At 39.5% G+C, this 26,764-nt stretch overlaps 1 protein-coding gene across 2 annotated transcripts in view; it reads right to left on the bottom strand.

Moving 5' to 3' along the window:
• The window catches only part of LOC109036636 (fatty acyl-CoA reductase wat), a 70,336-nt gene that overhangs the window by 3,601 nt on the left and 39,971 nt on the right, over positions 1-26,764 (bottom strand). For both annotated transcript variants that reach the window (XM_072295812.1, XM_019051021.2), the window contains exons 2-7: positions 15,051-15,650; positions 7,697-7,945; positions 5,967-6,112; positions 4,880-4,989; positions 3,753-3,948; positions 216-458 (exon numbers count right to left, since the gene is read on the bottom strand). In XM_072295812.1, the coding sequence (XP_072151913.1) occupies positions 216-458; positions 3,753-3,948; positions 4,880-4,989; positions 5,967-6,112; positions 7,697-7,945; positions 15,051-15,404 (1,298 nt within the window). In that variant the 5' untranslated portion in view covers positions 15,405-15,650. The remainder of the gene's footprint in view (positions 1-215; positions 459-3,752; positions 3,949-4,879; positions 4,990-5,966; positions 6,113-7,696; positions 7,946-15,050; positions 15,651-26,764) is intronic.

Raw genomic sequence — 26,764 nt, 5'->3', positions numbered from 1 at the left:
TGTTCTTTTCCATCTGATTCTCCAGCCACTAGAACGAAGACAAAAATACGACTGAGTAGATTAAGCTTTCTAACTGCAATATCGCTAAATCCATGAAACAAATGACTTCATGTAACACGGATGAGATAAGTATCAGCAAGACACGTTACGTGCAGTGCATACATTTTACTAATTTCTATTACACTTTAATCGATGAAATTCACAATTCAACTTACATTGGCTTACGTCCAGTCAATTTACATATGAAATCCATTAGAATCCCGGGCAATGTGTGGAAAAGAAATGTTGCAAGCGTAAACAATAATTTATTGTTCGTCGGCCAGAAGGAATAATACCAGATAGCTCTAACAGTTGGCCAAAGGATTCCCGTTTTTTGATTGAGCGAGATGAATTCTCCCCAGGAAACTGGATTCTGTGCTGATGACACGTAATTGTAGATCGGCGTCGTCTCTTGTATCCTGCAACATTGAGAAAACGCCTTCAATCGCGGGCACGGCAAAATTCCCTGCTTGCGCGGATTTTGGAAGGCTCAAACTCGCGAAGGCGCGTATCAACGGTTGAAGTGAAAAAATACTTATGTCCGATCGCAAAGGTATAAGTTTCCGCTCGTGTGCCTTTTCTTATGACTAACGAAGGGTTTGCTTGAATTTTCTATGACTTTTTCTTACGTATTCAAAATATTTACAGAACATTGCTACGTGATATTTTGATTAATGTTCTCATAAATGTATAAAAGATTATAGACCGCTACGTACATGAACGCAAGACCACCGATACGCGGTTCTGCGTTTTTGTCGTTGGCTGATTTGATACCAAAATAAAATAATTAAATAATCTATCCAAACTTCGGAAAAATTGAAAAATTAGGAGGCAAAATCCCCCCCTACCCCCTAGATACTGATTCTAGATAATTTTCAAGGTCTGAGATGAAAATGCGAAAAATACAATGTAGGAAAGTATTTATGATAATTGACCTAAAAACACACACACACACAGCTGCACTTCACACAGAGCTGCCTTTCATCTCCGAAGAATTAAGTGATCTCTCTCATCATATTTTATTTATCATACTTATGTACTAATTTAGAGGCTAGACAAACAGGGTCACGGCCCTAGTCAGAAGGTAGAAGAAGAAGAAGACCTAAAAACGAAGTTTTATTGAGGAACTGTTGTAGAAAGAGCGCGCGGCCAACCGTTCAACCCAAACCTCCCCCCCCCCCCCCCCCACTTCGCCTCCTTGTTTCTGCGAAACAGCTTTTAAACTCAAGCTGAACTTTTTTCCTGGAATTTGCGGTATCCTAAGCTTCGATTTGGCGCAGGTTTCGCTGGCCGAATCGAGGGCCTTCAAAGGGAGCGCATTTTGACCCTTTCTTAACAAGGTTCTTTTTACAGTTAACACTGTTATGTTCAGGGCCGGATTTACCTACTTGCCGCCCATGGGCCGCCTGCATTTTGCCGCCCTCTTCTCATTCGTTTTGAAACTCGATAAATACCATCAAGTGAACGTGCCAGCGGGGGAGGGGTGCATAAGACGCATTTACTCGTATTGAACACATTTTTTGGGAAAGCCTTGTCAACGCTACTGGCAAAAGTTCACGGAACTTTGCGCGAAAGTTAAGTTTCGTAAACCTATCTCTGTGTGGACAAGGCCTTCCATGTTTGGCGCAAAGCGTGAAGTATTCAGACAGTCTTGTAGGCGCTATGCGTTCCACGCCGACCGCTGCTGAACGCATTGTGTTGGACGTAATGCGTGAAGTATTCACGCAGTCTTGTAGGCCCTATCCGTTTCACGCTGACCGCACTGTGGCGCAATGCGTGAAGTATTCATGCATTCTTGCAGGCGCTATCCGTTTCACGCTGACCGCAATGACCGCACTGTGTTGAATGCAATGCGAGAAGTATTCGTGCAGTCTTGTAGGCGCTAATATGTGTTACATGCCGATCGCCGCGCCGAGGGCTTCTCCTTTTCATCTCAAGTCCTCGTTATCATTTCTCTCTAACAAGGGGAGCTTCCCAAGTGTAACCGGAATTTCGAGTTGAAATTTCGCATGAAGATACTAGAGATGATTTTAGGGATGCCGTATTTTTTCGTTTTTTCGAATGGGGTCGGGAAAGCCCTCAAAAAAAGGGCTAAAGATGCGGAAAAAACGCGTGCGCTAGCGGCACAAGGTAAACGTAGGTGATAGAGGCAATGCATCCTTATCAGTACCGCATGGCCAAACGGTAGCGCGCTCGCCTCGCAGGCGGGAGGTCCTAGGATCGAATCCTGAACACAGCTCGTAATTTTATTTTACTTTATGCTTGTTTATTTTTCACTTACATTATTTTGCACCATTCGCTCCGCAAACCGACTTACGAGGTAGAACACGGAGTGACTGAAGATTTTTTACATATGCTGATAAAAACTCGAAGTTTCTCTTGGATATAATTGAATAAACAAAACACTCTAAAACTCACCAAATTTCGTTGCCAAGCTGAATTTCCGGAGTATCAGTCGAATCTGTATCCGTATCTGACTGATACTCCGGAAATTCAGCTTGGCAACGAAATTTGGTGAGTTTTAGAGTGTTTTGTTTATTCAATTATATCCAAGAGAAACTTCGAGTTTTTATCAGCATATGTAAAAAATCTTCAGTCACTACGTGTTCTACCTCGTAAGTCGGTTTGCGGAGCGAATGGTGCAAAATAAAGTAAGTGAAAAATAAACAAGCATAAAGTAAAATAAAATTACGAGCTGTGTTCAGGATTCGATCCTAGGACCTCCCGCCTGCGAGGCGAGCGCGCTACCGTTTGGCCATGCGGTACTGAAAAGGATGCATTGCCTCTATCACCTACGTTTACCTTGTGCCGCTAGCGCACGCGTTTTTTCCGCATCTTTAGCCCTTTTTTTGAGGGCTTTCCCGACCCCATTCGAAAAAACGAAAAAATACGGCATCCCTAAAATCATCTCTAGTATCTTCATGCGAAATTTCAACTCGAAATTCCGGTTACACTTGGGAAGCTCCCCTTGTAAGTCGCGCCGTTCCAGGCCAAATTGCGTGTTTGGTTTCTCTCTTAACTCGACTAATTGAAGGTACTGTCTCTTGTTTCACTAAGAGACGACAAAATTAGAAATTACTATACTCTCAGTAAATGAGAGATTTTGTCGCCTTTTCTCGCTTGTAATTCTTTTATCTAAATCCGATTTTTTTAATACCTACAGGTAAAAAAATTTCAAATTTTTGCCGCCACTTAGATTTGCCGCCATGGGCCGCGGCTCATGTGGCCAGTTGGCCACCCCCTTAATCCGGCCCTGGTTACGTTGCAAAAATTTTCGGTTCTAAAGATAGGTGGGCAAGTGTTTTATAGAGCGCAAGCTATCTTAATCGACATGGATGACGATATCTTGATATTTCGTTTCATTTTTCTTACATTTAGACTAAATGCTTTTTTCTGAACTATGACATTCTTTGCAGAGATTACGTGTAAGTTTTGCAGTGCTGCTCAGATCGTGCAACTTTATTTTTAGTTTGTATAGCAAACTAAACATACGCTTTGCCCATAAGTTTACTGGAAAGATTAGTGAAAAAACGGTTTATTTTAGGAATTTCATTTACCAGTAGGACCTTTTGAATGTTCAGTTGAAAATTAAGCACAAATATGTTCAATCTGAGTAGTACTGAGCAGCTCATATACGTCGTTTTCACAGAGAACGACTCAATTGAAAAACTGAAAAAAATCACTCTTAAATGTTTGAAAGTCGATCTGTTTACCTTGCGGTTTCTCCAGTCTTCCATGCTGTGGCGATGAGTGAGTTAACAGTCAAGTCCACAGGAACCATGTCTGTGACAGTCTTTTTATTCAGGTAAAATGTGTGCAGAACCCCAGTTCCGGCACCGATAATCAAACCAACAGGTCCGTACAAGTTATCAATCCAGCCTCGGATTGGTTCTTGGTACGTCGTTATTACTGCGATTAATAAAAGATAGCAATTAGTTCAATTCTGTGACATCAATACCTAATCCGCCTTAAATCGAAAAATTAGTGTGAACATGTTTTTGAAACAGGACCGAATCCGCTATTTTAGCGTCCCTAGGTTGAACTTATTGTTTAGCGCCTCTAAAGTAAATGCTATCTTTTCTTTTCTTTTTCTGCTGGTTTAATGGCTTCGTGTCTATTGCACCTTCAGCCAACTTTAGACAATGTTTAGTGTCCGTAGACATCAGGCTCCATGCTCCAGGCTTTTCTAATTTTCAGGGATTAGGGCCGAGGAGAATCTGTTTCAGCAGATCTACTCGTCAATTCCGTGAAAATTAGACGCCACCACCGGGATTCGAACCCGGGACCTATTGACCTAGAGTCAGACGCGCTGACCACTAGGCCAACCTGGCCGGCAAATGCTATCTTCGATAAAAAGGGGGGGGGGACAGGACGCATACCTCTCCCACCCCTCAACCAAGAAGAAGATGTTAGGTAATAGGAAAAAAGTTTAAATTCACCTTTAGAAAAACATGATTTCGAGTCCAGTTGAGAAAATGTTGACGCCAGTAAAAAAAAATGGTTTTGGAGAGTAAGAAGCGACAAAAGACTTGAAAAAGTATAAAAACATTTCAGAATTCTCGAAAATTTTGCTCCCCACCTGTTTCTCTCAAAAAATGTTAAAAGATATCTCACAAAGTAGGTAATTTTTTTCAGAGACTAGTAAATGTAATTACGTAAATTACATTTGTAGAGCTGAATTTTACTTTGAAAAATAGCCCCAAAAAGTTACCTAAATGAACGTTTAACAGTTTACTTCAGTGTTTTGGAATATTGCTTTTTAAAAGTTATTGATACTAGCGTCATTAATTCCACAATATAAGAACTCGTGCTCTTTATAAACGCACGACAGCTTACTTACCAACAGCTGGTCGGAACACTGCCAGTGGCAATCCTGCACCTTCGATTTTAACTACGTTCTCAGCGGTAGCTTTGGTGAATGTATACGTGTTTGGCCAATTCCCAATAAACCTGTCGTAAGAAAAAATTTGGCACAAATTAGAGATGACAAACAAAGTTTCAATACAATAAAAACTATGTCTTTCCTAAAAATTTGGAGTCCGAAAGAGTTACACCAAAATTAAAGCGTCTGAAGACCACGAGCCCAGGTTTTTTGAGGACGAAAATTGGACTACATTTTGCAATTTGGAACTATAAATCCTAGCCCGGTTTAAAACAACGTATATGCCATTAGTTTCCCTATGCACATAAGTGTTTTTCCAGAAGAGCCAGAATTTATAGTTCCAAATTGCAAAGTGCAGTCCAATTAATGTTTGGGTCATGTTGGACTCATGCTCTGTAAACCCGGTACGGTCCTATATAGCTGCTTTAAAATAAGCGCTTATCTCTACGTTTTGGAGAGTAAAGCAGTGGCATTGACTCCGTGCCCGATGAGGTGAATGGAAAGTATTTATAATTTTCCTTGGAAGTAAATTTTTAATCAGAAAAAATGTGGCAAGATTCATACATATGCCAAAGAGACTTTTTAAATTTCATGACAACAGGAAGATCGGATACAAGATGGGATAAAATCCTAGTTTTCCAGAAAAGTATTTGAGCAGTGTACATTCCCACCTACGTGATTGTCCATCAACCAATTTTTCTGGAATTTAGAATTCGAAAGTATCTTAACTTGAAAAATTTCAATTTTGTTTATTTTACGCTAATCTCAGCCCTAAAATGATAGTCATAAAATGGCTATTTACCATCAAAACTTCATACAATCTGAAAACTACGGATATTTTTATGCGCGCCTTAGAATTTGAGAAGACTATCGCTTTAGAGGAGCTGATTTTTTGAAAAATAAGTTATTTTAATTACAATTCTCATTAGTATACTTCAAAAGCTCAATAATTCAATTTTCTCATCAACTGATTGTTACAATTCATTTTTGGCATGCACTCAATTGCGTTGATAAATCAAAACAGACCAAGGTCGGTCAGACTTACTTGGGTAGATCCGCTTCAATTTCTTCGTCAGTGCAATCTTTAACCGATTTAAGTATTTCCTCATAGGTTTTCGGCTGAGCGTAGAATTTTTCGTCTATTTCTTTGTTCGGACAGTTTGCAAACGCCGTTGAAACATGAACGACTGACTGTAAAAAGGAAATTGCATTGATCAGTTTCATTCATTGCGTGAACTCCATGTAGATGTAGAATAGGGGGGCAAAATTGTGGGATAAATATTCGGAATTTACCGGACACGAGATTACGAGAAAGCTGGTAAAAAACGCGATCAAAGGTGTATTAGCACGCACCTGGGTGGAAATCGAGGAATTTTTTAACGACAAAGGTCGGTGCCCTTATAGGAACTGTATGGGGATTGAAAAAAATGGAGGAAAAAAAGAAGGTATTCAAAGAAGGAAAACGAGAAGAAAAAGGAAGTCATGAAGAAAATAAAACCAATGCCCTCATCGTGTAATGTTTACGCACACCAATGCGATAGGGATTATAGTCGTAATGCTTGATCAACACTTTAAAAAACAAAAATGCTGTCGCATTTTAAAAGTGCGCGTAAACGTATGTAGCGTAGACACTAGATGAAGATTTTAAATGCGGTTCACCTATTGCAACGTTTCGAAATGTGGTATCATGATTTTTTTTTAAGAGATGGGAGGAGGCACGAGTGCTTTTTCTATTAAAAAATATATATATCTTTGGAATGTAATGTGTAATGTAAAAATTCTGAAAGGGCGAAGAAAATCCAATGAAAATGTAAAAATACAATATTAGCTAGTTTTCAAAGAAAACATATGAAACATGAGCGCACATGTTTTCAGCGCCGATGTCAGAGATTCACATATTCTGAATTCAGCTATCGATCGTATTTTATATTTTACAATTCGTAATATTACGTATCACATGATACATCATCATTCAACAGCGAGGTATTTGCTCCTTGTTTGAAATCTAATAGCACCCGAGTACATGACCTCGCGGAGTAACTTGTTGTATTTGTCTTAATTGAAGGCGCTTTAAACTCGAAATGCTGCTCGGACAGGAGCGCCTCGCTCTCGGCATGATCATGCTTAATGGTCTTTGTTCTGAGAATCAGTGTAGCCGGTGAGGTTTACCGATGTTAACCTCAATGAATCATTCAAAGGTAGGGAAACTTGTGTGTTTCGGGCTTAAAGTACAGACTTTGTGTAGTAGGCAAATATTAATGCCTTGACAACAGGACAACCTACTTTCAAAAACTTCGGTTCACTCAGAAGCCAAAAAAACTACCAAATCCGTAAAAATAGGTGTCGTTCGATCGTTTTCTGACTGTATTATATGGACCGTGTTAAACAGAAAGGAACCAAGTCACATCAGCTATTGCCAAATTTAATCGGCTAATTAAATTTGTTACATGAAAACAGTTGTGCGGATTTTCGTGCAAATTTCAGTGAATTTTTTCCATAGTACGAAGCAAATTCCTTAACATTTTCAAAGGGATCCGCACAAACGTTTCCTCGTGAAAAATTAAATTGCCCAGTTAAAATTGGCAATAGTTGATGTGGCTTGGTTCCTTTCTGTTAAACGCGGTCCATATGGCTTTGCTCATTTGGCGCAAAGCATCCCCAGGGGATAGGCAACGTAGCGACCAGGGGGTTTACTTGGCTCCCCAATAGCTACTGTTCCTTTGAGCTATATCTACGTTTTAATTACACACTACAAGATGAAGCATAGGAACTCACCTTGAGACGTTTGACTTGCTTGGCTAGTTGGAGAATACTCCTGGTTCCCTCTACGTTGATTTTGAGGGCTTGCTTGAGTGGTTCGTTGAATCTGACGGTGGCCGCGCCGTGGAAGATGATGTTGACCTCCTCGATGAGGCGATCCCTGTCCTGCTGACTGATCCCTAGGGACGGCAGGGAGCAATCACCGGCGATGGCCGAGACTTTATGGTGGTATTTCGGAACCTCGTGCTTCAGCCTTTTGAACAACTGCAACAGCCAGAAATGGTTTTATGAAAAATTCATCAAAATGGCCAGGATTTGAGAGGGTACACTGGTAAAAATAAACATTGGATCTAGCGAGCCCAGACTCTTGAAAACATTGACAAGAAAAAATACTCTTGATTCAATCAGATTTTTTCTTAAATCAAAAGGAAATCCGCTCAAATTAAGAGGATTGGTTCTTGATTTAAACAAAAATCCGATTGAATCAAGAGTTTTTTTTCTTGTCGATGTTTTTAAGAGTCTGGACTCTAGATCCAATGTGTTTTTTTTTTTTTTTTTCCAGTGTATTAGGTCAAAACCACATCAGTAAAACGAGTCGTTTGGAGCGGTCAGAAATGAAGATTTTTACCGAAACTGCAAATTTTGATGTTTATCTCGTCATAATAAACATTTTGAGGAATGCTGCTTAAAACTAATTTTACGAGAGAACCAATTCTAAGCATCTACGTTTTGTATTAAGAAGATATCGACGGGGTACTTCGGCAATCACATAACTCGGTTTGCAACGTCGCGTCGTTGATTTCCTGTCATACTTCATTTTTTTAACGGAAAACTGCTTCACGGCAATTCTTTAAAACTGCCATGATTTGTCTCCTCTGTGCGAAGAAAATTCTGCAAAAACTTCAAGGAATGATGTCAATTTGTTCTCCTTTAAAAAAATAACTTAGAGGCTGAGATTTTCAGACACCGCGAACGAGATATATGGTTGCGGACCTACGCCGACGATAGATATAAGCTTTTAAAGATTCCACAAATCAGATATGGTAGACCGATAAGTGCCTCGACGCAACTATTCGCGTTTTCGGGTGTCTGTGTTGCGGGTACAAAAAATTGAAGTCGAAAATCCCTCCCGTTGTTGTACTTTACTTTTGAAAGTTACCTGATGGATGTTCATATGAAGATCTGAAAGGATAACGAAGGAGCGCGCTCCAGCGATTTTGCGTCATGGAGCGCAATACAGCAGGCTATGGTGCGGTCTTACGTCACCTCTTCGGATCATTATGCGATCACCCATCCAGAGCTACACATGCAGGGCCGGATTTAGGGGATGGCCACATGGGCCACGGCCCATGGCGGCAAATTTAGGGGGCGGCAAATTTTGCAATTTTTTTTAATGTAGGTATCAAAAAAAGAGAGAAAAAAATCGGATGCAGAAAATAAATTACAAACGAGAAAAGGCGACAAAATCTCTCATTTCCTGAGAGTAAAAGTGTAGTCATTTCTAATTTGTCGTCTTTCGGTGATACAAGAGACAACACCCTTGATTAGTCAAGTTAAGAGAGAAATCAAACACGCAATTTAACCTGGAACGGCGCGGCGGTCGGCATGAAACGCATAGCGCCTACAAGACTGCATGAATACTTCACGCATTGCGTCAAACACACTGCGGTCAGCAGCTGTCGGCTTGAAACGCATAGCGCCTACAAGACTGCATGAATACTTCACGCATTGCGTCAAACACAGTGCGTTCAGAAGCGGTCGGTGTGAAATGCACAGCGCCTATTTGACTGTAGGAATGTTTCACGCATTGCATCAAGCACAGTGCGGTTAGTTTGTTCTTTCATAATTTTGTCGTTCATTTCTTATAAATGGAAGGCCTTGTTTCAAAACGATTGATGTTTCCCCTCCCCGCTCCACATTCACTTGATGGTTTTTATTGATGTTTCAAAACGAAAAGAAGGGGGCGGCAAAATACAGGGGGTCCATGGGAGGCAAGTAGGTAAATGCGGCCCTGTACACATGAGGTGATTAATTAATTAAATGCTTTCATATCCTAGAGTTCTGAGCTTCAGAACGGGTTGTTTAAACGGTTTTTACTGTTTCTCTCGTATTTTCACTTCTGGTGCTTAAGTCATTTTGAGAATGACTGACTCTATTGCAAAATAAAGTCCAAATGCGCCTCTAAAAGGAAATTTAAATTGCTCACTGCAGAAAACGAACCCAGTCGGTATAAAAACATAGATAGTATGGTCTAATGGTCCATGCTAACGCTCAAGAATAAATTAGAAGAAAAATTCAAGATTTCGAGGGAAAAAAGAGTAATTGCGAAAGTCACAAACTTTGTGATTCGGCTCTTTTGGTAGATGGAGACAGTGCCTAACCGTTCCAATTTCGCACTTTAAAACAGTCCAGACGTGCCAAAGAAAAACGTCGTATGAGCCTTCAGACGTTGCCAAAGTTCCTTTGATAGAATACAAATTTTCAGGGAAAGATGTGGATATTTTCCCTCCAACTTTTAAGAGAATTTTACTCGCCTTTTACTCTGAGGTATTTTAAATTTTGAGGGGAGAATATGCCTAACATTTCTTAAAAATAAAATTTTTATCTTGGGAAATTTAGCAACATTCAAATGCTCAAACGACGTTCTTGCTTGAGTCGATGACTGTCCTCGGTGAATTCTCACCGCACTGAGCGACACTTTTTTGCGTCCCACCACAATTAAGCGGCATCGTGAAGCGAAGTTAATTTTATTTCTCTTTTTAATATAATTAGCATATTTTAATAATGTTTAAAGCGTTTGCATTGTATCGTTTCTAAGGCTGGCAACAGCGCCGGCGACTTTCACATTTTTTTTTTTTTTTTTTTTTTTTAAACAAATTCGCGATTCATTGTCCTCTAACTTTGAAATGCCCTATAATGCTTTGTTGAGTTTATGGGTATTCTCTATAGGCCATACGTGAGACAAATTTAGCCCTTGCACTGTAGTCTTTCTGTTTCATTTTCATTTTGTTTTAACCTTATGGCCAATTTTACTTGATTTCATATTAATATGAAATTTGCATGAAAATTTGATGTTAACTTCGACACCCAATAGGTGTTCAATGAGGATGGATTGAAAGCCGAAAAGTTTAGATAGGAATTTCATTATTTATTTATTTTTGTAGAGTCTTTTCTAGTTAGCCAATGGTTAACTAAAGGTATAAGATTAAAAAGATAACATAATGATACCCGTTTTTTAATCAAAATTTCACGTGAAACAAGGCGGACACACTGAAATTTTCAAAAGTTAAATCATGAAAGAGGATTTTTTTGGATCGCCTTTTTTATAGAATAGGCATTTTTTTGGATCGCCTTTTTTAAATCATAAAAAAACCAACATCTACTTGAATAAACTTGGGTACTAAACTAAATACAGTATGTTTCAAGATTAGGTTAGGTTAAATAAATCTTGTGCAATCCGGGCTGAATGCAAACCGAAAATCAACAGAAAATAAAAAAGGGAACACAAAATCACAAAATTGAAAGAGAAGTAGCCTTTGGAAATTATATCATTGTCTTGAATGTGAAAACACAATATTCTTCAGAAGTAGCCGTACTTTTGAAAACCCACCACTCAAACCCATGAAATATTGATTTTCATATGTTTCTGGCGAAGTCTGAGTGAAGGACAATATTCATAAAGCAGTTTATAGACAAACATTGACGACATTTGAGGAATAGGTAGTGAGTGCCTTTTTTGATGAAGATACTTACAGGGATATGTGATATGTGCAACAGGACTCATTCGAGCATGTTATGTTAGAGCTGTTCAACAACAGCTAGTATGCTGTTGTGAGCAACATTTTACGAATGAAAACATTTCATGAATGCTCGTAATAATGCCCTTGGCAAAAACACAAATCAGGTAGCCGGTTGCGAAGTACAGATTTGGCGAATAACACCTTAGAACTTCGATATTACCATTTCAGCCGAGGGGCTATACAATTTCGCAACTGAATAAAAAATTCACATTGTGGATTTATTTACATGCAAAGGCGGTGAGAGGGGGGGGGGGGGTATCTCATTTTTATGGTGATAATCAGCGGCTGGTGACACGGACTCAGAATTAGGTACGAACTGATCTCGAGGTAAATATTTAAGGACAATTGGACGTATTTATGCTAAAAGGAACTATGTGCATAGGGTTTGCATGTAATATAGTTCCTTTCAGCATAAATACGTCCGATTTTAATACCGAAAGATTTGATAGATATTTCAGATTTCATAATCGAGATAGAAACTCACGCCCCGCCGCGCCGACGCCGTGCTAAGAAAAACGCCGAAACATTCAAATGTTGCCAAGTCGTCCCCCGCTAACAAGTAAATTTAGGATGGTCATATTTTTGCCTAAGACTTTCAGATGCTTTGCATCAAAGTTCGAAGAAAACTTACTAAAAAATTGGAGGGAAAATATTTACAGCATTCAAGGAAAATCTGCACTTTATCACAATAAATGTGGCAACGTCTGAAGGCTCATACGGCGTTTTTCCAAATTATAATGGTACAGTTATAGAATCATGCGACGAAAACCTAGAAGCAATTTAGGTGCCTCACGGTTACTTTATGGTCACCTCCTCGCTTTTAAAAATTTGATCGTGTCCACACGCATTGTGCTTTTCCAGTGTCTCTGAACGGCGGCCGAAATAATTAAGCTCCCGAAAGATTTTAATTCCACCAATAAAATTATATTCCTCATCGCAAGTTAAAAATCCCGCGCGCGTGGTATCAGGTTGGGCGGCACAGGTGGGTGATTAATGTAATATTAAATGTCAGAATTTTTAGATTTACCACGCGGTGCTATCATTTTTCCGCGGGAAGCCACTTACGTCTCCGGGAACCTCAAGGTCGTAGTTCTCTCATCGTGGACGATACAGAATCGAGGGGGCATTTAATTTTTCAAAATTAGACACGAAGTATGTCTAAAACGCCGGGGAACCGCGCTGCATGGGCGGGACCGAGAAATGCTAATTGCTGCTCCTGGACATCCTCATCTTGACCCGTCGAATCAGTCCAGTGGCGTGGCGTGAATTGCGATATATCGATTGTTATGCCATTTAAACCTATGAAAAAAGATCCATTATCAGGGTGTTCGCAGCGAACATCTTAGTAATCGATTCTTTACCATAGGTTCAAAGGGCGAGATATCGATAATCGATTATTCACGCCACGCTACTGAATCAGTCGTACCATTAGAACGGTTAAAAGGGTTTTAGCCTCGAACTTGAACTGACGGATGGAGCGAAATATGGTTAGATCAAAAATTCAGTCCACACGATAGCTCTCAACCACACATATTTTCAAGGGACTTTTTATCAAGATAAAGAAAATTGGACCGCGTTAGGCAGAAAGGATCCAAACCACATCAGCTATTGCCGAATGAAATATGGCAATATAATTTTTTACATTAAAATGGCTGTGCGGATTTTTGTGCGAATTTCAGTGCATTTTATGCATGGTATGAAGCAAATTCTTGAACATTTTCAAAGGAATCCGCACAAACGTTCTCTTTTAAAAAATTGAAATGCCCGGTTAAATTTGACGATAGCATATGTGGCTTGGTTCCTTTTTGCTTAACGAGGCCCAATTTTAAGTAGCTATAAGTACACCATCTCCTTGAATCGAGACTCTCCATGCGATTAGCAGGCATGAAATTAAAAATAAAAAGTACTTTTTTTATGAAATCTCAATTAAACTACAAATGAAAACCACACTGCCTACTACAAGTACCACACTCTTACTTCACCTATACACCCTACTACACTGTCCTTCAAAGCATTGCTTGACTACAACTATTCGTGCTCGAGGGATGTCCGTGTTGCATATACAAGAAACTGCAGGCGCTTTGGCTTCCATGATCACAAACACGCGTGGCTGTAACTTTATTATCTCCGGAGGCTTCTATAAATTTAAGCCGGACGCATTGCGAAAAAAAATCACTTTCATTTAACAGCCCTCATCGACTAACGAGCACACCGCTTCTTTTCCACCTGTCTCTAGTTCCGTTCAACAGAAATACGTCCATATCAAACTCCCGACTCACGAAAAAATAAAAAATAAACGTAGGTCAAAGCAGCCATCAGAAAAAATCTCATAATCCACTTGTGGCGGCCAATCACCGCTCACCTCTGGCGACGCAGCCCATGCTCGCCCCTGATTGGCCGCCGCAGTCCCAACCACGGCTATATATGTCGTGCCCTCACCGCTTCAAGACACTCCGCACCCGTACGTCACACGGGACTTACTTCACCACAGCACGCAGCGGACCTCATGCAGCCGGCCGGCTTGCCCTTTTCAACGGCTCTTCTTAGAGCCACCATCACTAGAGCACCTCTCATGGTCTTCGGCCATATTGGTGACTCCCGCCGTGAATACGTACACCCTTCTGAATCAAGCAAGCAACTTCACCTCAAGAACACGCTCAACCTTCTCTCAAGTCATCTGTACCCAAGCACTCAAACTCAAATCTCTCACTGGAACAGTCATATTTGATCATCTTAGCATGAGCATTGAAAGCTTCCAGCATCATCACCGCATCGTATCCATCTCTCTCTGCCGCGCAAATCAACACGCTCCAGCAAGTTGCCGCAGAACACAGCACGTTCCCAACTTGTTGTCCCGAGCATCAACCTCTTTGCCCGGAAAGATGATGGTCACAAAACTTCAACCATGTGTCACCCGGGTCGAATGGCGCTCCCCGGCACGCTGACACACACCCCCAGCTTCTCACCACTCAATCAATCCTCAACTCACTCAATCAACCATCCCTCAACTCATATCATCACTCAACCAAGTCCTCAAATATTCCACCATCACTCCCTCAATCCTTAACTTTCCAACCACTTTACACACATTTTCCAAACCTGTTACCACTCCAACATCCAATTTCACCACTCACTTCTCCAACCACCCACAGAGACTCCGTCTCAACCGCAGGGAAGTACTGTGGCGGCCAATCACCGCTCACCTCTGGCGACGCAGCCCATGCTCGCCCCTGATTGGCCGCCGCAGTCCCAACCACGGCTATATATGTCGTGCCCTCACCGCTTCAAGACACTCCGCACCCGTACGTCACACGGGACTTACTTCACCACAGCACGCAGCGGACCTCATGCAGCCGGCCGGCTTGCCCTCTCCAACGGCTCTTCTTAGAGCCACCACACACAAGAGCACCACATTTGGTCTTTGGCCATACACTTATTGAATAATCATCGCTCTATTTAACCGAATTTTTCCGCTCCGTTAGTACTCAGAACTTGTAGACTTGTCGAGGAAAATTTCACACAATGGAAAATTCATCGATAAATACAAACTAAAATAAATTGTGACTCACCCTGTCCGAGAAAATGTCATCGAGTCTCTCGTGAACTTCCTTCCCTTTCTTGGGCCTGATGAGGAGATAAACGTGCTTGATATGTGGGCAGGATCTCAGTAACTTTTCAACGAGCACTTTCCCCATAAACCCTGTACCCCCGGTCAGGAAGATCGTAGCATCCCGGTAGAATTCCTGGATCGGAGTCCCAGTGACGTCAGCCGGGATCTCCTCGGGGTCTTTGAAGCTTCTCTCGCCCAAAAGGGCCAAAGGGTCCTTGTAAAATTTAGACTTTCTCATGTTCTTTACCGTCTGAACCGGACGGACCATCCTGTTGTGTTCGCTGGTCATGGTGTCTTGCGATTTCGGCGCCATCTTCTCCGCTCTCAAAAACTGTGATTTTTTTGAAATTTTAATTCTTAGATTCTCCTGTTTTTGCAACGGCCCTGGCGAAAGCTACGGAGTCGTTTCAGAATCTTGTCTATGCGAGTTGGACAGGGAGTAAACACTGGACGTCAATTTTCTAGCTGGATAGTTTCCATCGATTTTTCATGACTCCAGGAGACCAGATGATATTCCCTCAGTTGTCCTCCACGGGAATATTTCAAATGCGCTTCAGGTCTGAAACAAAAATTATGGTCACGTAAGTTTCAAGATTCGCAAAATATATTTTAAAAAAAATTACAAACAATACTTTTGACACACGACGCTTTAATCCACGAGAGAGAAATAGTAACCATTGACAGATCCAGGAAATTGGTAACATTGCTTTTTCGCAATTTAAATCTAAGGAAATGTATCGATTTGGGAGGGGTCAGGTCCTCCAGTATAAGAATCAATTATTCATCACACATTTAAATAGAGGAAAGCCAGTATTGCCAACCTGCTGGATCCGCCTCTCGAGTAATTGCATTTTAGGCTGAAACTCGACACACATAAGATCATGCACTAATCTTGGCTCATACAGAAATGCTCTCTTCCGTAACACGGACACGGTAGATATTTCCGACTAATTTTAGGAAGAAAAATTGACCATTAGTTTTCCTATACAGGGAGGTGCATTTATGGATAAGTCAGTATTATTATAGTTACTTAATGAAACTTGTAGTTCTGACGAACAATGCAACAAAACTAATATATTTTTATGATTAAAAATGATTTGAATTCATTATGCAACAAAGGAACCGATACTTGCGGCTCATCCAGAAAATCATACACATTCACAAATAACCAATAATGCACATGATGTTTCTGAAATGAACAAAAAACGGTAGTTTCTTATTGAAAAGTGCAGTCCGATCACAGAGGGAAACAGATTATCTTTTACGTTGAAAATTTTCATCCACTCACAAACAAACGAGGTACGATTTTCAGATTAGACAACAAATATTTTGGACTCATTTTAGGAACAACATATGTGCCATTAGTTTCTCGATGCAGATAGATGCTTTTATGTCTGAGGTAAAAATAGTAGTTCCTCATTGCAGAATGCAGGTCAAGTGAAAATATGACGAGTCAATAACACCGAAGCAAAAAATTGCGATTCAAAACACAAGGTGAATGACTTGTTTCTTTGCGTAGAAACTTTTACGGATATTGCATATTAGTTCGGATTTTTTTTACTCTTCTTTAGTTTCTCCTTTTTCCTCCTCTTTTTTCTAATCCTAAAGATGCATTCATTAAAATATGGTCTTGAGAACAAATGGCCGACCAGGTCAGACTAGGATTTAGTCCTTCAATATTTTTCTCACTTTTCCTCAGTCCAGCGAAAATTCGATCGTTTCGAAAACTTCATCGTCGTTTTCTGTAGTAATGATCGTCCATTGCAATCACCACTAGGATTGCTCCAATTTATCCTTATCTCCTTTGTCTATCGCTTTGTCTATCAATTTTTATGATCAATCCGAAAGAAATCTAATAGTCAGTATACTAAATATCTGGCATTATTAATCGGACTCTAGTAGGTTGAATAGATGCTTTATCAAAATGCCCCGAACCTAATAATGACTTTTACCTTTCATGGGGAGTATATATCGACGATTAAAGTAAAAAAAAAAAAAATGCGTATCTCCGATGAAAAACTTTCAGGATTTAAATCTGAAAATGGGACCTTAGTCCACGCAGGTAAATTTTTAAGTAGATCGTTTTTGTCAAGATGGATAAAAATTGGATTTAAAGACGTACACGTAAAACTTGCTAAAAAAAATTGAATTGTGAGTGGTTTAGTAAATGTATGTGTTAAAAAATAGTGTATTTCATTCGGAAAATACACTAAAAAAGACGTATAATTTCATTATAATTCGGCAATAAAGTACCCTAAACATGGCACATCCATAATTTCTTATTCACCTTTTTCTCAAAACTGAGCTTTTTAAACTTAAAATTGCATCTGCCATACTGCCGTGCTAAGAAAGAACGCCGTATGAACATTCGAGAGTTGCCAAATTTCCTCTAATACGATGTTTATTTTTGAGAAAAGATATCAATATTATCCTATGAAATTTTCAGGTGATGTATATTAAAGTGCGAACAAAATCATCTGAAAGATTGGAAGAAAAATATTCATAGGTTTACCAGAAAATTCGTATTATATCCAAGGAAATTTGGCAACGTCCGAAGGTTCATACGGCGTCCTTCCTTAGCACGGCAGCGTATAGGTATACGGTTTGTCACAACTTCATTGAAATGTCCTAAATTGTACGTAAAATACTCCTTTTCCGTCTGGTGGCAAAAATATTTTGTGTTCATGTATGAACCAAGGCTCCACTTCCGCTGGGAGATCACTCTCGTACCGCTCGCACCTGGAACCGGTCGCACCGAAAGCTAGGAATGTTGGAACAATTCCGTGGTGGGCCGTCAGCGAGCTTTGCCAAGTATATTAATATTCATTTGACACAACTCAAAACAAATCAGTCAGCGCGTGCTCCAGGAGTTCCTGGAATAATACGATTCAACCGCACCCGCGCAACCGCTCGTGGAAAAACACAACTCGGAAAATATCCAAAGTCGCTCACGCATAAAGAAGCTTACGGCCGCTGTAAATTCTCCCTGCTAACCTCAGGAATAATTTTTATTTTCATTATCCAACTACCTGTTCCCAGCATTCCTCGAACGTTCTGGAAAATGTTCATATTTTGAAAGAATATTTTAAGCAGCCTCTCGCTTGATATCTGCCGTGCTGAGGAAAAACACCGTACGAGCCATCAGACATTGCCAAATCTCATCCGATAAAATACAAATACAATGAAACTGTTGGATATTTATATTCGAATTTTTCGGAGAATTTCATTCGCAATTTGATTTAAATTATGTAAAAATTTCAAGGAAGAATATTCATAACTTTCCTCAAAAATTACTGTTTGATTAGGGGAAATTTGGCAACTCCTGGGGGATCTTACGGCGTTTCTACTTCGCACAGTAGATATCAGGTTTTCTAATCATGAAAGCAATGCTTTGGGAGAAATTTGAATAAATTGGTTCTTTATGCGCGTCTAAGGATTCTTCGAGAAATTTCATGCATTATGGACTGAGCTGAAAAAGTACTCTGATGAAAGAAGACTTTAAGCAAAGAAAGCCAACATGCAAAATCTACTTGAGATATTTCCTTCGGTTTTTTTTTCTCGAAATCAGACACGCAGTTTATTGCCATAATTTCTAATCCTAAAATCGATTTGCATCTTTAATATCGTTCAATGTGAGAAGGTGGGCGGAGGAGTTGCTCTCGCGACATGACAGGGGCTCATATTTTTCCTTCTTTTCTTCTTCCCTTTCTTCTCCTCTTTTTGCATTTATGTACATGTGAAAGGGCGAGAATTAGATGTGTTTAATTACATTGCAACGCTGCAAAATTGCAGCAAAGGTTTTCATCTATGCACTCAAAAACGGCTGCAAATCCTCTTTCAAAATTGTGCAGGAACTTTCATTTTAGTTTAACTATAATTCCTCGAAAATTTAAAATTTGATTTTTGGGCACTTATGGGCCATAGAGCCTAGAGCCTATGATACCTGAACCTATCAGAGCTAAATCCTCTAAAGTCCATACCTTCCCTATGAGGACGCTCCAAACGTACACATGTTAATTTATCGAGAAATAAATAATTTTCGGGTGAAATTTTGCAGCGTTGACCTCTGACTCCGACCCCCTCAAATGCTCACATTTATAAACGCCGTGCATCAAGATGCAAGCGAATCATTGAATGTGAAATGATTAATACGCCCAAGTGGCGTGGCGTTTCTTGCGATATATCGATTATCTGTCATTTAAACCTATGGAAAAAGATCGACAAACAAGGAGCCACAACAAACACCTTGTTAATCGATTCTTTACCATAGCTCTAAATGGAGAAATATCGATAATTGACCGCACGCCTCGCCACTCGCCACTGATCCGCACGAAACCAAGTCCAACCGCAACGGTGCAAAATGTTAATTTTCGCTTGTTTGTTATTTCATTCAAGTCCAATTTGAATTATTGAGATAGGTCTGGTAATACAATCAAGTTAGAGACTAGAATTGGATGCGGTTAATGGGTTTTAGAGGCATTCTTCCTTTTTTTCCTTGTATCAAAACTGGACGTATTTCACCGCAATATTTTCTAACCCAGCATCCACGACTGGTACTCCAATAGACTATTTCTGGCATCGTGTTCACGGGACTGTGACTGTAACGGGGAAAATCCTGCGGGATTTCCCTCCCCCTTGCCGCCGCGGGAAATGTGATATTATTCACCTTCGTGGTGCTGTCCCATGACTCCCATGCCCCCCTCCACCCGTAGAGAAAAAATTTCCACCTATGCAGATAGCATCACCTATCTTATTTGTTGTTTATTTAAGTACGTATTCTCGAAGCTGTTTTGTCCCGTAACGAGTGAGTAATAGGCGCCGCACAAAGGATCAAGTCAATAGGAGGGATCGAACGAAATTTGGAAACTTTAATCGCTTGTAACTCCGTTTATACAAAACTTTGAGGTCCCGGAAGTGGTTCCATTGGTTTTCTCGTGAAAATTCTTTTCGGAGTACCCTTTAAAGTTTAAAATGTGACGAAATAAACATAGAAATTTGCAGTTTTAGTCAAAAATTTCATGCCCGACCTCTCTTATTGACTCGATTCACTGTGCGGCGATTATGCAATTGGCGCTGTGCACCTGATGACAATTACCTATGCATAAACAGTAATAATGCATAAACTGTAATATTCCAGCATCTTCGTTCTCCAGTCATTGACGCCTAAGTTTTGAATCTACTTCAAGTTCATGCCGATGAGTTCTGACCCGATTTGAAACATATCCGCGTGTCAGTGTCTTAGTGCGTGTTTGTATAAAAAATTAAATTTGGTGCATCAAAAAAAGAGGGAAAGAAAAAAAAGGGAAAAGGAGGGCTTCGGGACATGTTTCATTCGCTAGATCTATGGTCAGATTTAAAAACTTCGCAGATAAAATACCTATTGCACACATCTGTTGTGGGTAGTTAGGTTCGATCTCAATTCATGATCATTCTTATAAGTCAAGCTTGTTTTATATTTAAATACAAACAGACGGCTGTCAGTAGTTTTGTTCCGAGATTTATTGTTTCCCAAAATCTTGAGGAGAAATGTGATAGTTGCAGCGCGCATGTTCATTTCATTTTTTCGCCCTTTCTTCGCAATCTACTTAATTATTAGGAATGCCCTTCGTAAACTGAACAAAGAAAGAAATTCTTACATTTTTTTACAGTATAACAGGCTCATAATATTTTAGTATAAAGTAGGTACAAATGCATCTTCGCGCCAATTTAATTTGGAAAAAAATTTGGCTAAAGTTAAAATTAACATTATCAACATGTGTCAATGAAAGGCGTGGCCAAAAATTAAGCAATCCTTACGCCCCTTTTCAGCTATAAGCTATGCGCCATCGACTATAAAAGAAAATAGTACTGTCGTACTAGTTAGCGCGAGGCATAAAATAACATAATTAGCTAACTGGACATGATTGTTGAATTAATTGCCCCCATTAAATTATGAATAGTGCTTTTGAAGGTATTCATAAGTAAAATCGTTGCTATAATTTCAGAGTTGTAAGTGAATTATTAATAAAGGTGATACAGTTAATTTGGGTCATAAAAATTAGCGCCCCCGATTGTATATGTGTGCTATATTTATGCAAATCATCACAAAAACTGCGGGCTTTTTATGGACATCGTTCAAGCTATAGTAATAAGAAAAGGCGTACGTCATACGTGCTTTTTATACTTTTAAGTCATTCGAGAACTCTTGAATTCTGGTCAAGATGCATCTGATGAGTCTCGCTAATTAAATTTAGTTATTCATACTATCAATAGTTGATAAAGGTTTTCTGCGTAGTTGTATTAAAAAGATAAACTTCTTTGCGTGAGCGTCCAATCGGACGTCAAAAATCGCACGGATGGCCATCAATCGCGCAAACGCTAAATATTCAGAATAGCAGGTGAGAAAATTAATATGGGGAACTTGTCTAAAAAATATCAATAACGGTCACAAGTCTTGCTCTCTCATTAAAATTTCATGCAAAACACGCGTTCAACTTATTAACAATCTACAATCCCACTCATAAGTGAGAGTTATAAGTATTTTGGTTTACGTCAAAATCAGCCAACTAAACTTTCCATACGTGAAGAAAATCAGAATAAACGTTAATCAGTCATTGAATCCATAGTCGTTTGGGATCGAAGTCACTTCGACTCGACACCTCACCTCATCGCTCCGACAGTTATCTAATGGTGGCAGAAAAAATGCACCTTAAGAATCAATCGGAAACTGTTCGGTGCCACAAAAAAAAATCGATTTTGGGCCAAAAAAATCAATCTGTCACAGAACAGGAAGTATGTCATCCGCTGATTACTTCCGATTTCATGAATCTCTTTCAAATGTTTCCTTGTGCGGACTTTTTCACTGGGGATGAGAAACGTTATCAATGGATCCGTGATTTTCTTAGAAATCTAGATACCATATTGTGTGATTAAAAGAAAGAATAAGAAGGGAACAATGACGAACGCTTACTTTCAATTTGGAAGAGATTTAATCAAAATTTCGAACCATGATTTGCAGGATTTCATATAAAAGAAGCGTTTGAAACTATAAAGTGCACGTAGAGCTGGCAATAGCGCGAAACGCGACGGTAATGTTCAACGGAATTTTTTTTATTAAATTTGTGATTTAGTACTTTCTAACTTCAAAGTGCTCTCAAGAAGGCAATTTTTTGAATACTCGAGTATTCTCTTGTTGGCGAAATGAGCTGAATCAATCCCTCATTGCTGAAAAACAGTTAATTTTTTCTCATTTTAAAGCTCATTTTGTCTGAAACTATCGCAAAATTCCTCACGAATTCAAAATGGTGGACGATCTCTCTATGAAGATGAAATGAGGGCTTGGAAGACAAAGCACATAGACGCAGTTTTTGAAAAATTGAGGTGCTAGTGATTTCATCCAAACATAGTCTTGAAGAATATTCTGTTAAAAGTTCACAGTTAAATCCAAATTTCAAGCATCAAAATGTGAGTTCCAACTCTCTCCCCGCCGCGCCATAAAGCTCTATGTACACCGAAAAAAAAGATTGGTAGAATTTACCATTCCTTCACGCTATATTTCACACAGCGAGAAGGAATGGTAAATTCTATCAATGTTCAAGTCAAAACTGCCAGAGAATGGTTACCTGTACCAGTATATAGTAACGTATACTTTTCTTGTGAGCGAAATTGACGCTGCATTAACGCTGTGTGAAATACAACGTGAAGAAATGGTAAATTCTACCAATCTTTTTTTTTTTTTTCAGTGTAATTTTGAAACTTTTAAGCGGTATCATTCCTCGAAAAAGCAAAAACAGCACTTCTGCGCTTCTGCGCTTTGTCTTCTAAGCCCCTCAAATGTTTTGTGGAGCGAATGGCGAAAGCATACACGCACCTGTCTGATCAAGACAAATTGTCGCAGCTGCTGATTTTGCTCTGAAAACTAAAACTCATGCTGCTCGGAACTCCAACACTCCGGATGGGACGCGACACGCAACTTGCACGAAAAAAAAAAAACACACACAACGAGAATGAATACGAGGGAAAAAAACATTTAGCATCCATTCATTAATGTTAATCAGTAACGGTCTCAAGGCTATCGACTCCAATTGACTTCAATGCTGCTGTTTTGCAAGTTACAAATGAGTGATTCCCTCGCGTAAACGCATAAAATCACGAAAACTTTCAATACTTTTGAAGAGAGACTCATAAGCACAGGAACTTGGGAGCCTTGCAGAAAAGTGGTGAGGCGTGAATGATCGATAATAGATATTTCCCCATTTGAAGCTATGGTAAATAATCAATCATTAAGGTGTCCATTGCAAACACCCTGTTTATCGATCCTTTTTCATAGGTTTAAATGGCAAATCAATCGATAAATCGCAAAGCTCGCCACGCCACTGAGTCAGGACTATGCTGCCGTGCTAAAGAAGAACGCCGTATTAACCACCAAGCGTTGTCATATTTCCTTCAATATAAAAAGAATCTAATGAGAAAATTTTGAATATTTTTCTTCAAATTTTTCGGACAATTTTGTCAGCGTTTTGATCTAAAATATCTGAAAATTTCAAAGAAAAAAATGTATAACTTTCCTCAAAAATACATGTTTTATCCGGGGAAATTTGGCAACTCTCGAATGTTCATACAGCGTTTTTCCTTAGTACGGCAATATGGAAGGGCGAGTGGTGAAGGAACTTCAGTGTGGTGAAACGTTGCAGCAATTCATTTTACGAGTTTTCCTTTATCCAGGAACGGTCGCGTATTCCCTTTCGTAATATTATGTGAATTTTTTATGACATTGAGCAAAAATGTCCAGAAATGTTTGATGTAAGACAATCTATTAATGAATAAAGAAATCATTTGACGGATGCACCTTTGAATGCAAATGCAATGACTTTCACCTCTTCATTAATCAATGCTAAATAGACATACTTATGCTAAACGAAACTTTTTGCATGCATTAAATCGGGAGTAGGCACGTTATAAGATTTTCATTTTTCATAGTTTCGATCTGATTCATTTTATGAACACAGTTTTTTTAGCCTACTGTAAAGATTTCAAAGTCATACACCATACACCGGCATAAAGAGTCCTTAGACATAGTTTCTACAAAAAAAAAATTGCTATCAAAATAATGTAATAAAAAATTGTGACGTGCATTCATTGAGATCTTTATACGACATGTGAGGGCTACTTCAATCATATGTTACATACAGGGCCGGATTTACCTACTTGCCGCCCCCTTCTCATTCCTTTTGAAATACCAATAAAAACCATCAAGTAAGCGTGCCAGCGGTGGAGCGGTGCATAAGAATCGTTTACTCGTGTTGGACATATTTTTTGGGAAAGCCCTGTTAACGCACTACTAGCAAAAGTTCACGGAACTTTGGGCGGAAGTTAAGTTCCGTAAACCTACCTCTGTGTGGACAAGGCCTTTCATTCATAAGAAATGAAAGGACAAATTATGAAAGAACAAACATAGATGTAGTTTAATGTTTTTAACTTCCACCACCGTGCTGCGCAGACTGCACTGTGTTTGACGCAATGCGTGAAGTATTCACGCAATCTTGTAGGCGCTAAGCGATTCACGCTGACCGCACTGTCTTTGGCGCAATGCGTGAAGTATTCATGCATTCTTGTAGGCGCTATCCGTTTCACGCTGACCGCAGTGACCGCACTGTGTTTGATGCAAGGCGTGAAGTATTCGCGCAGTCTTGTAGGCGCTAATATGTGTTACATGCCGACCGCCGCGCCGATGAGGGCTTCTCCTTTTCATCTCAAGTCCTCGTCATTATTTCTCTCTAAGTCGCGCAGTTCCAGGCCAAATTGCCTGTTTGGTTTCTCTCTTGACTCGATTAACGAAATGTGCTGTCTGTTTTATCACTACAAGACAACAAAATTAGAAATTACTATACTCTCAGGAAATGAGAGATTTTGTCGCCTTTTCTCGTTTGTAATTTTTTTTCAAAATTCGATTTTTTTTTTTAAAAAAAAAGTGCAAAATTTGCCGCCCCCTTGATTTGCCGCCATGGGCCGCGGCCCATGTGGCCACCCCCTTAATCCGGCCCTGTTTACATACATTTAAATGGAGAAAAAAAAAGTGTTGCCAACTTTCAAGAATCACCGCTGGCTGTTATCAATGCCTCGAGTGGCAACCATCTTGACCATCATCGATAATTTCACCAGCGATTCGACGGTGAAAGTAAAAAACGCTAGCACAACGTCTAAAAATTTCACCACTTAATGATGCAGAGTAAATATTGGAGTATAACAACAAAATAATTTTATTTTTAATTTTTTTTCTTCGCAAATTTCTTTTGAATATTTCTGTATCGGATGAGGAAAAACTGGTAAAAATTCCAGGATCAGATTTCCGCTGAAAAATTAAATTGTGACAAGAACGTCAACATTTTGCAACGTCACAAGTCGCGACACGTGTTTTTCCGACTTTCCTTGAGCCGGTAAAATCAGCGCACGAGACAAACATTAAGTGACATGTAGTTTTAAGTATATTTTCTCCCGCCGACTCAAATTATGTTTCTCGCTAAATTTTCTTTTTTAAATTTTTAAAAAGGGGAAAAGGCCAAACATTTTTGCATGGCTCATTCTCTTCGCAAAAGAGAATCCATACTGTTCAAGTAGCTGAGGAAAAAACCCATGAGAGCAGTTTGATTTCATGTCATAATCTCTGACAATTTTACCGCGCGTTCAGCAGAAAGGAACCAAAGATACATCAGCGTTTGCCAAATTTAACTGGGAAATTTAATTTTCAACAAGAGTATATCTGTGCGGATTCCTTCGTAAATTTTAAAGAATTTGCTTCGCACTATGCAGAACATTCACTGAAATTTTCACAAAAATCCGCAGAACCGTTTAAATGTAAAAAATTAAACCGTCCGATAAATTTGGCAATATCTGATGTGGCTTGGTTCCTTTCTGCTTAACAACCGCGTCGATCCGGTCAGTATAAGATTCAGTCCACGTATTGTTATAATACAGACGCGATACGAAAGCCGTGGGGTAATCTTTGAGTCGCTGAAAAGTCACTTTTTTATGCTAATAGCTAAAGCATTTGAATAAAAAGGCATTATAATAATGCTGATATGAGCCCTGCCATGCGTGTATTCTTATAGAACGCAGGGCTCATGTCAGAATTGATATTCTTCCTTTTCATTTACATATGTTCGATGGATAGGCGATATGATGGTGGATCTATCTCTCTCGTGCGTGCTGCGCCGGTCGTTTCAAATTGGACGTATTTCTACCAAACAGAACTATATGCATTAAGACATGAGCCCTGAGACTCATAAGAATATATGCATAACAGGGCTCAAGTCATAATTCACATAGTTCCATTTGATAGAAATACGTCCAATTTATTGCTAGCTCCTGCGCATCTGCCAAATGATCCGCGCCTCGCTCGGTGTTCGGACGAGAGCGACGAAAGTGCAAAATTCGAAATTCAAGAAATTCTGCCGACAGTATCTGAGACAAGGTCAGGAAAAAACGCCTTGAGGGGAAAGCACATTTCATCGTTCGGTGCAGCGAAGAAGCTGATATGAGGTCAAAATTGAATTTCAATTTTCGATGCTAATCGCTTTCTAACACTCTGAAGAATACTCGGTCGAAATGTTAGTTCATAATTTGTACCTTGATATTTTATCAAATAAATTGTTCCCAAAGCTAGTTGCAGCACCGGCAAACTTTAACTTTGATACC

This window comes from Bemisia tabaci, chromosome 2, assembly GCF_918797505.1.
Source record: "Bemisia tabaci chromosome 2, PGI_BMITA_v3".
Classification (NCBI taxonomy): Eukaryota; Metazoa; Arthropoda; class Insecta; order Hemiptera; family Aleyrodidae; genus Bemisia; species Bemisia tabaci.
The sequence above is the reverse complement of the archived record's forward strand: the minus strand, read 5'-3'. Positions and strand labels throughout refer to the sequence as shown.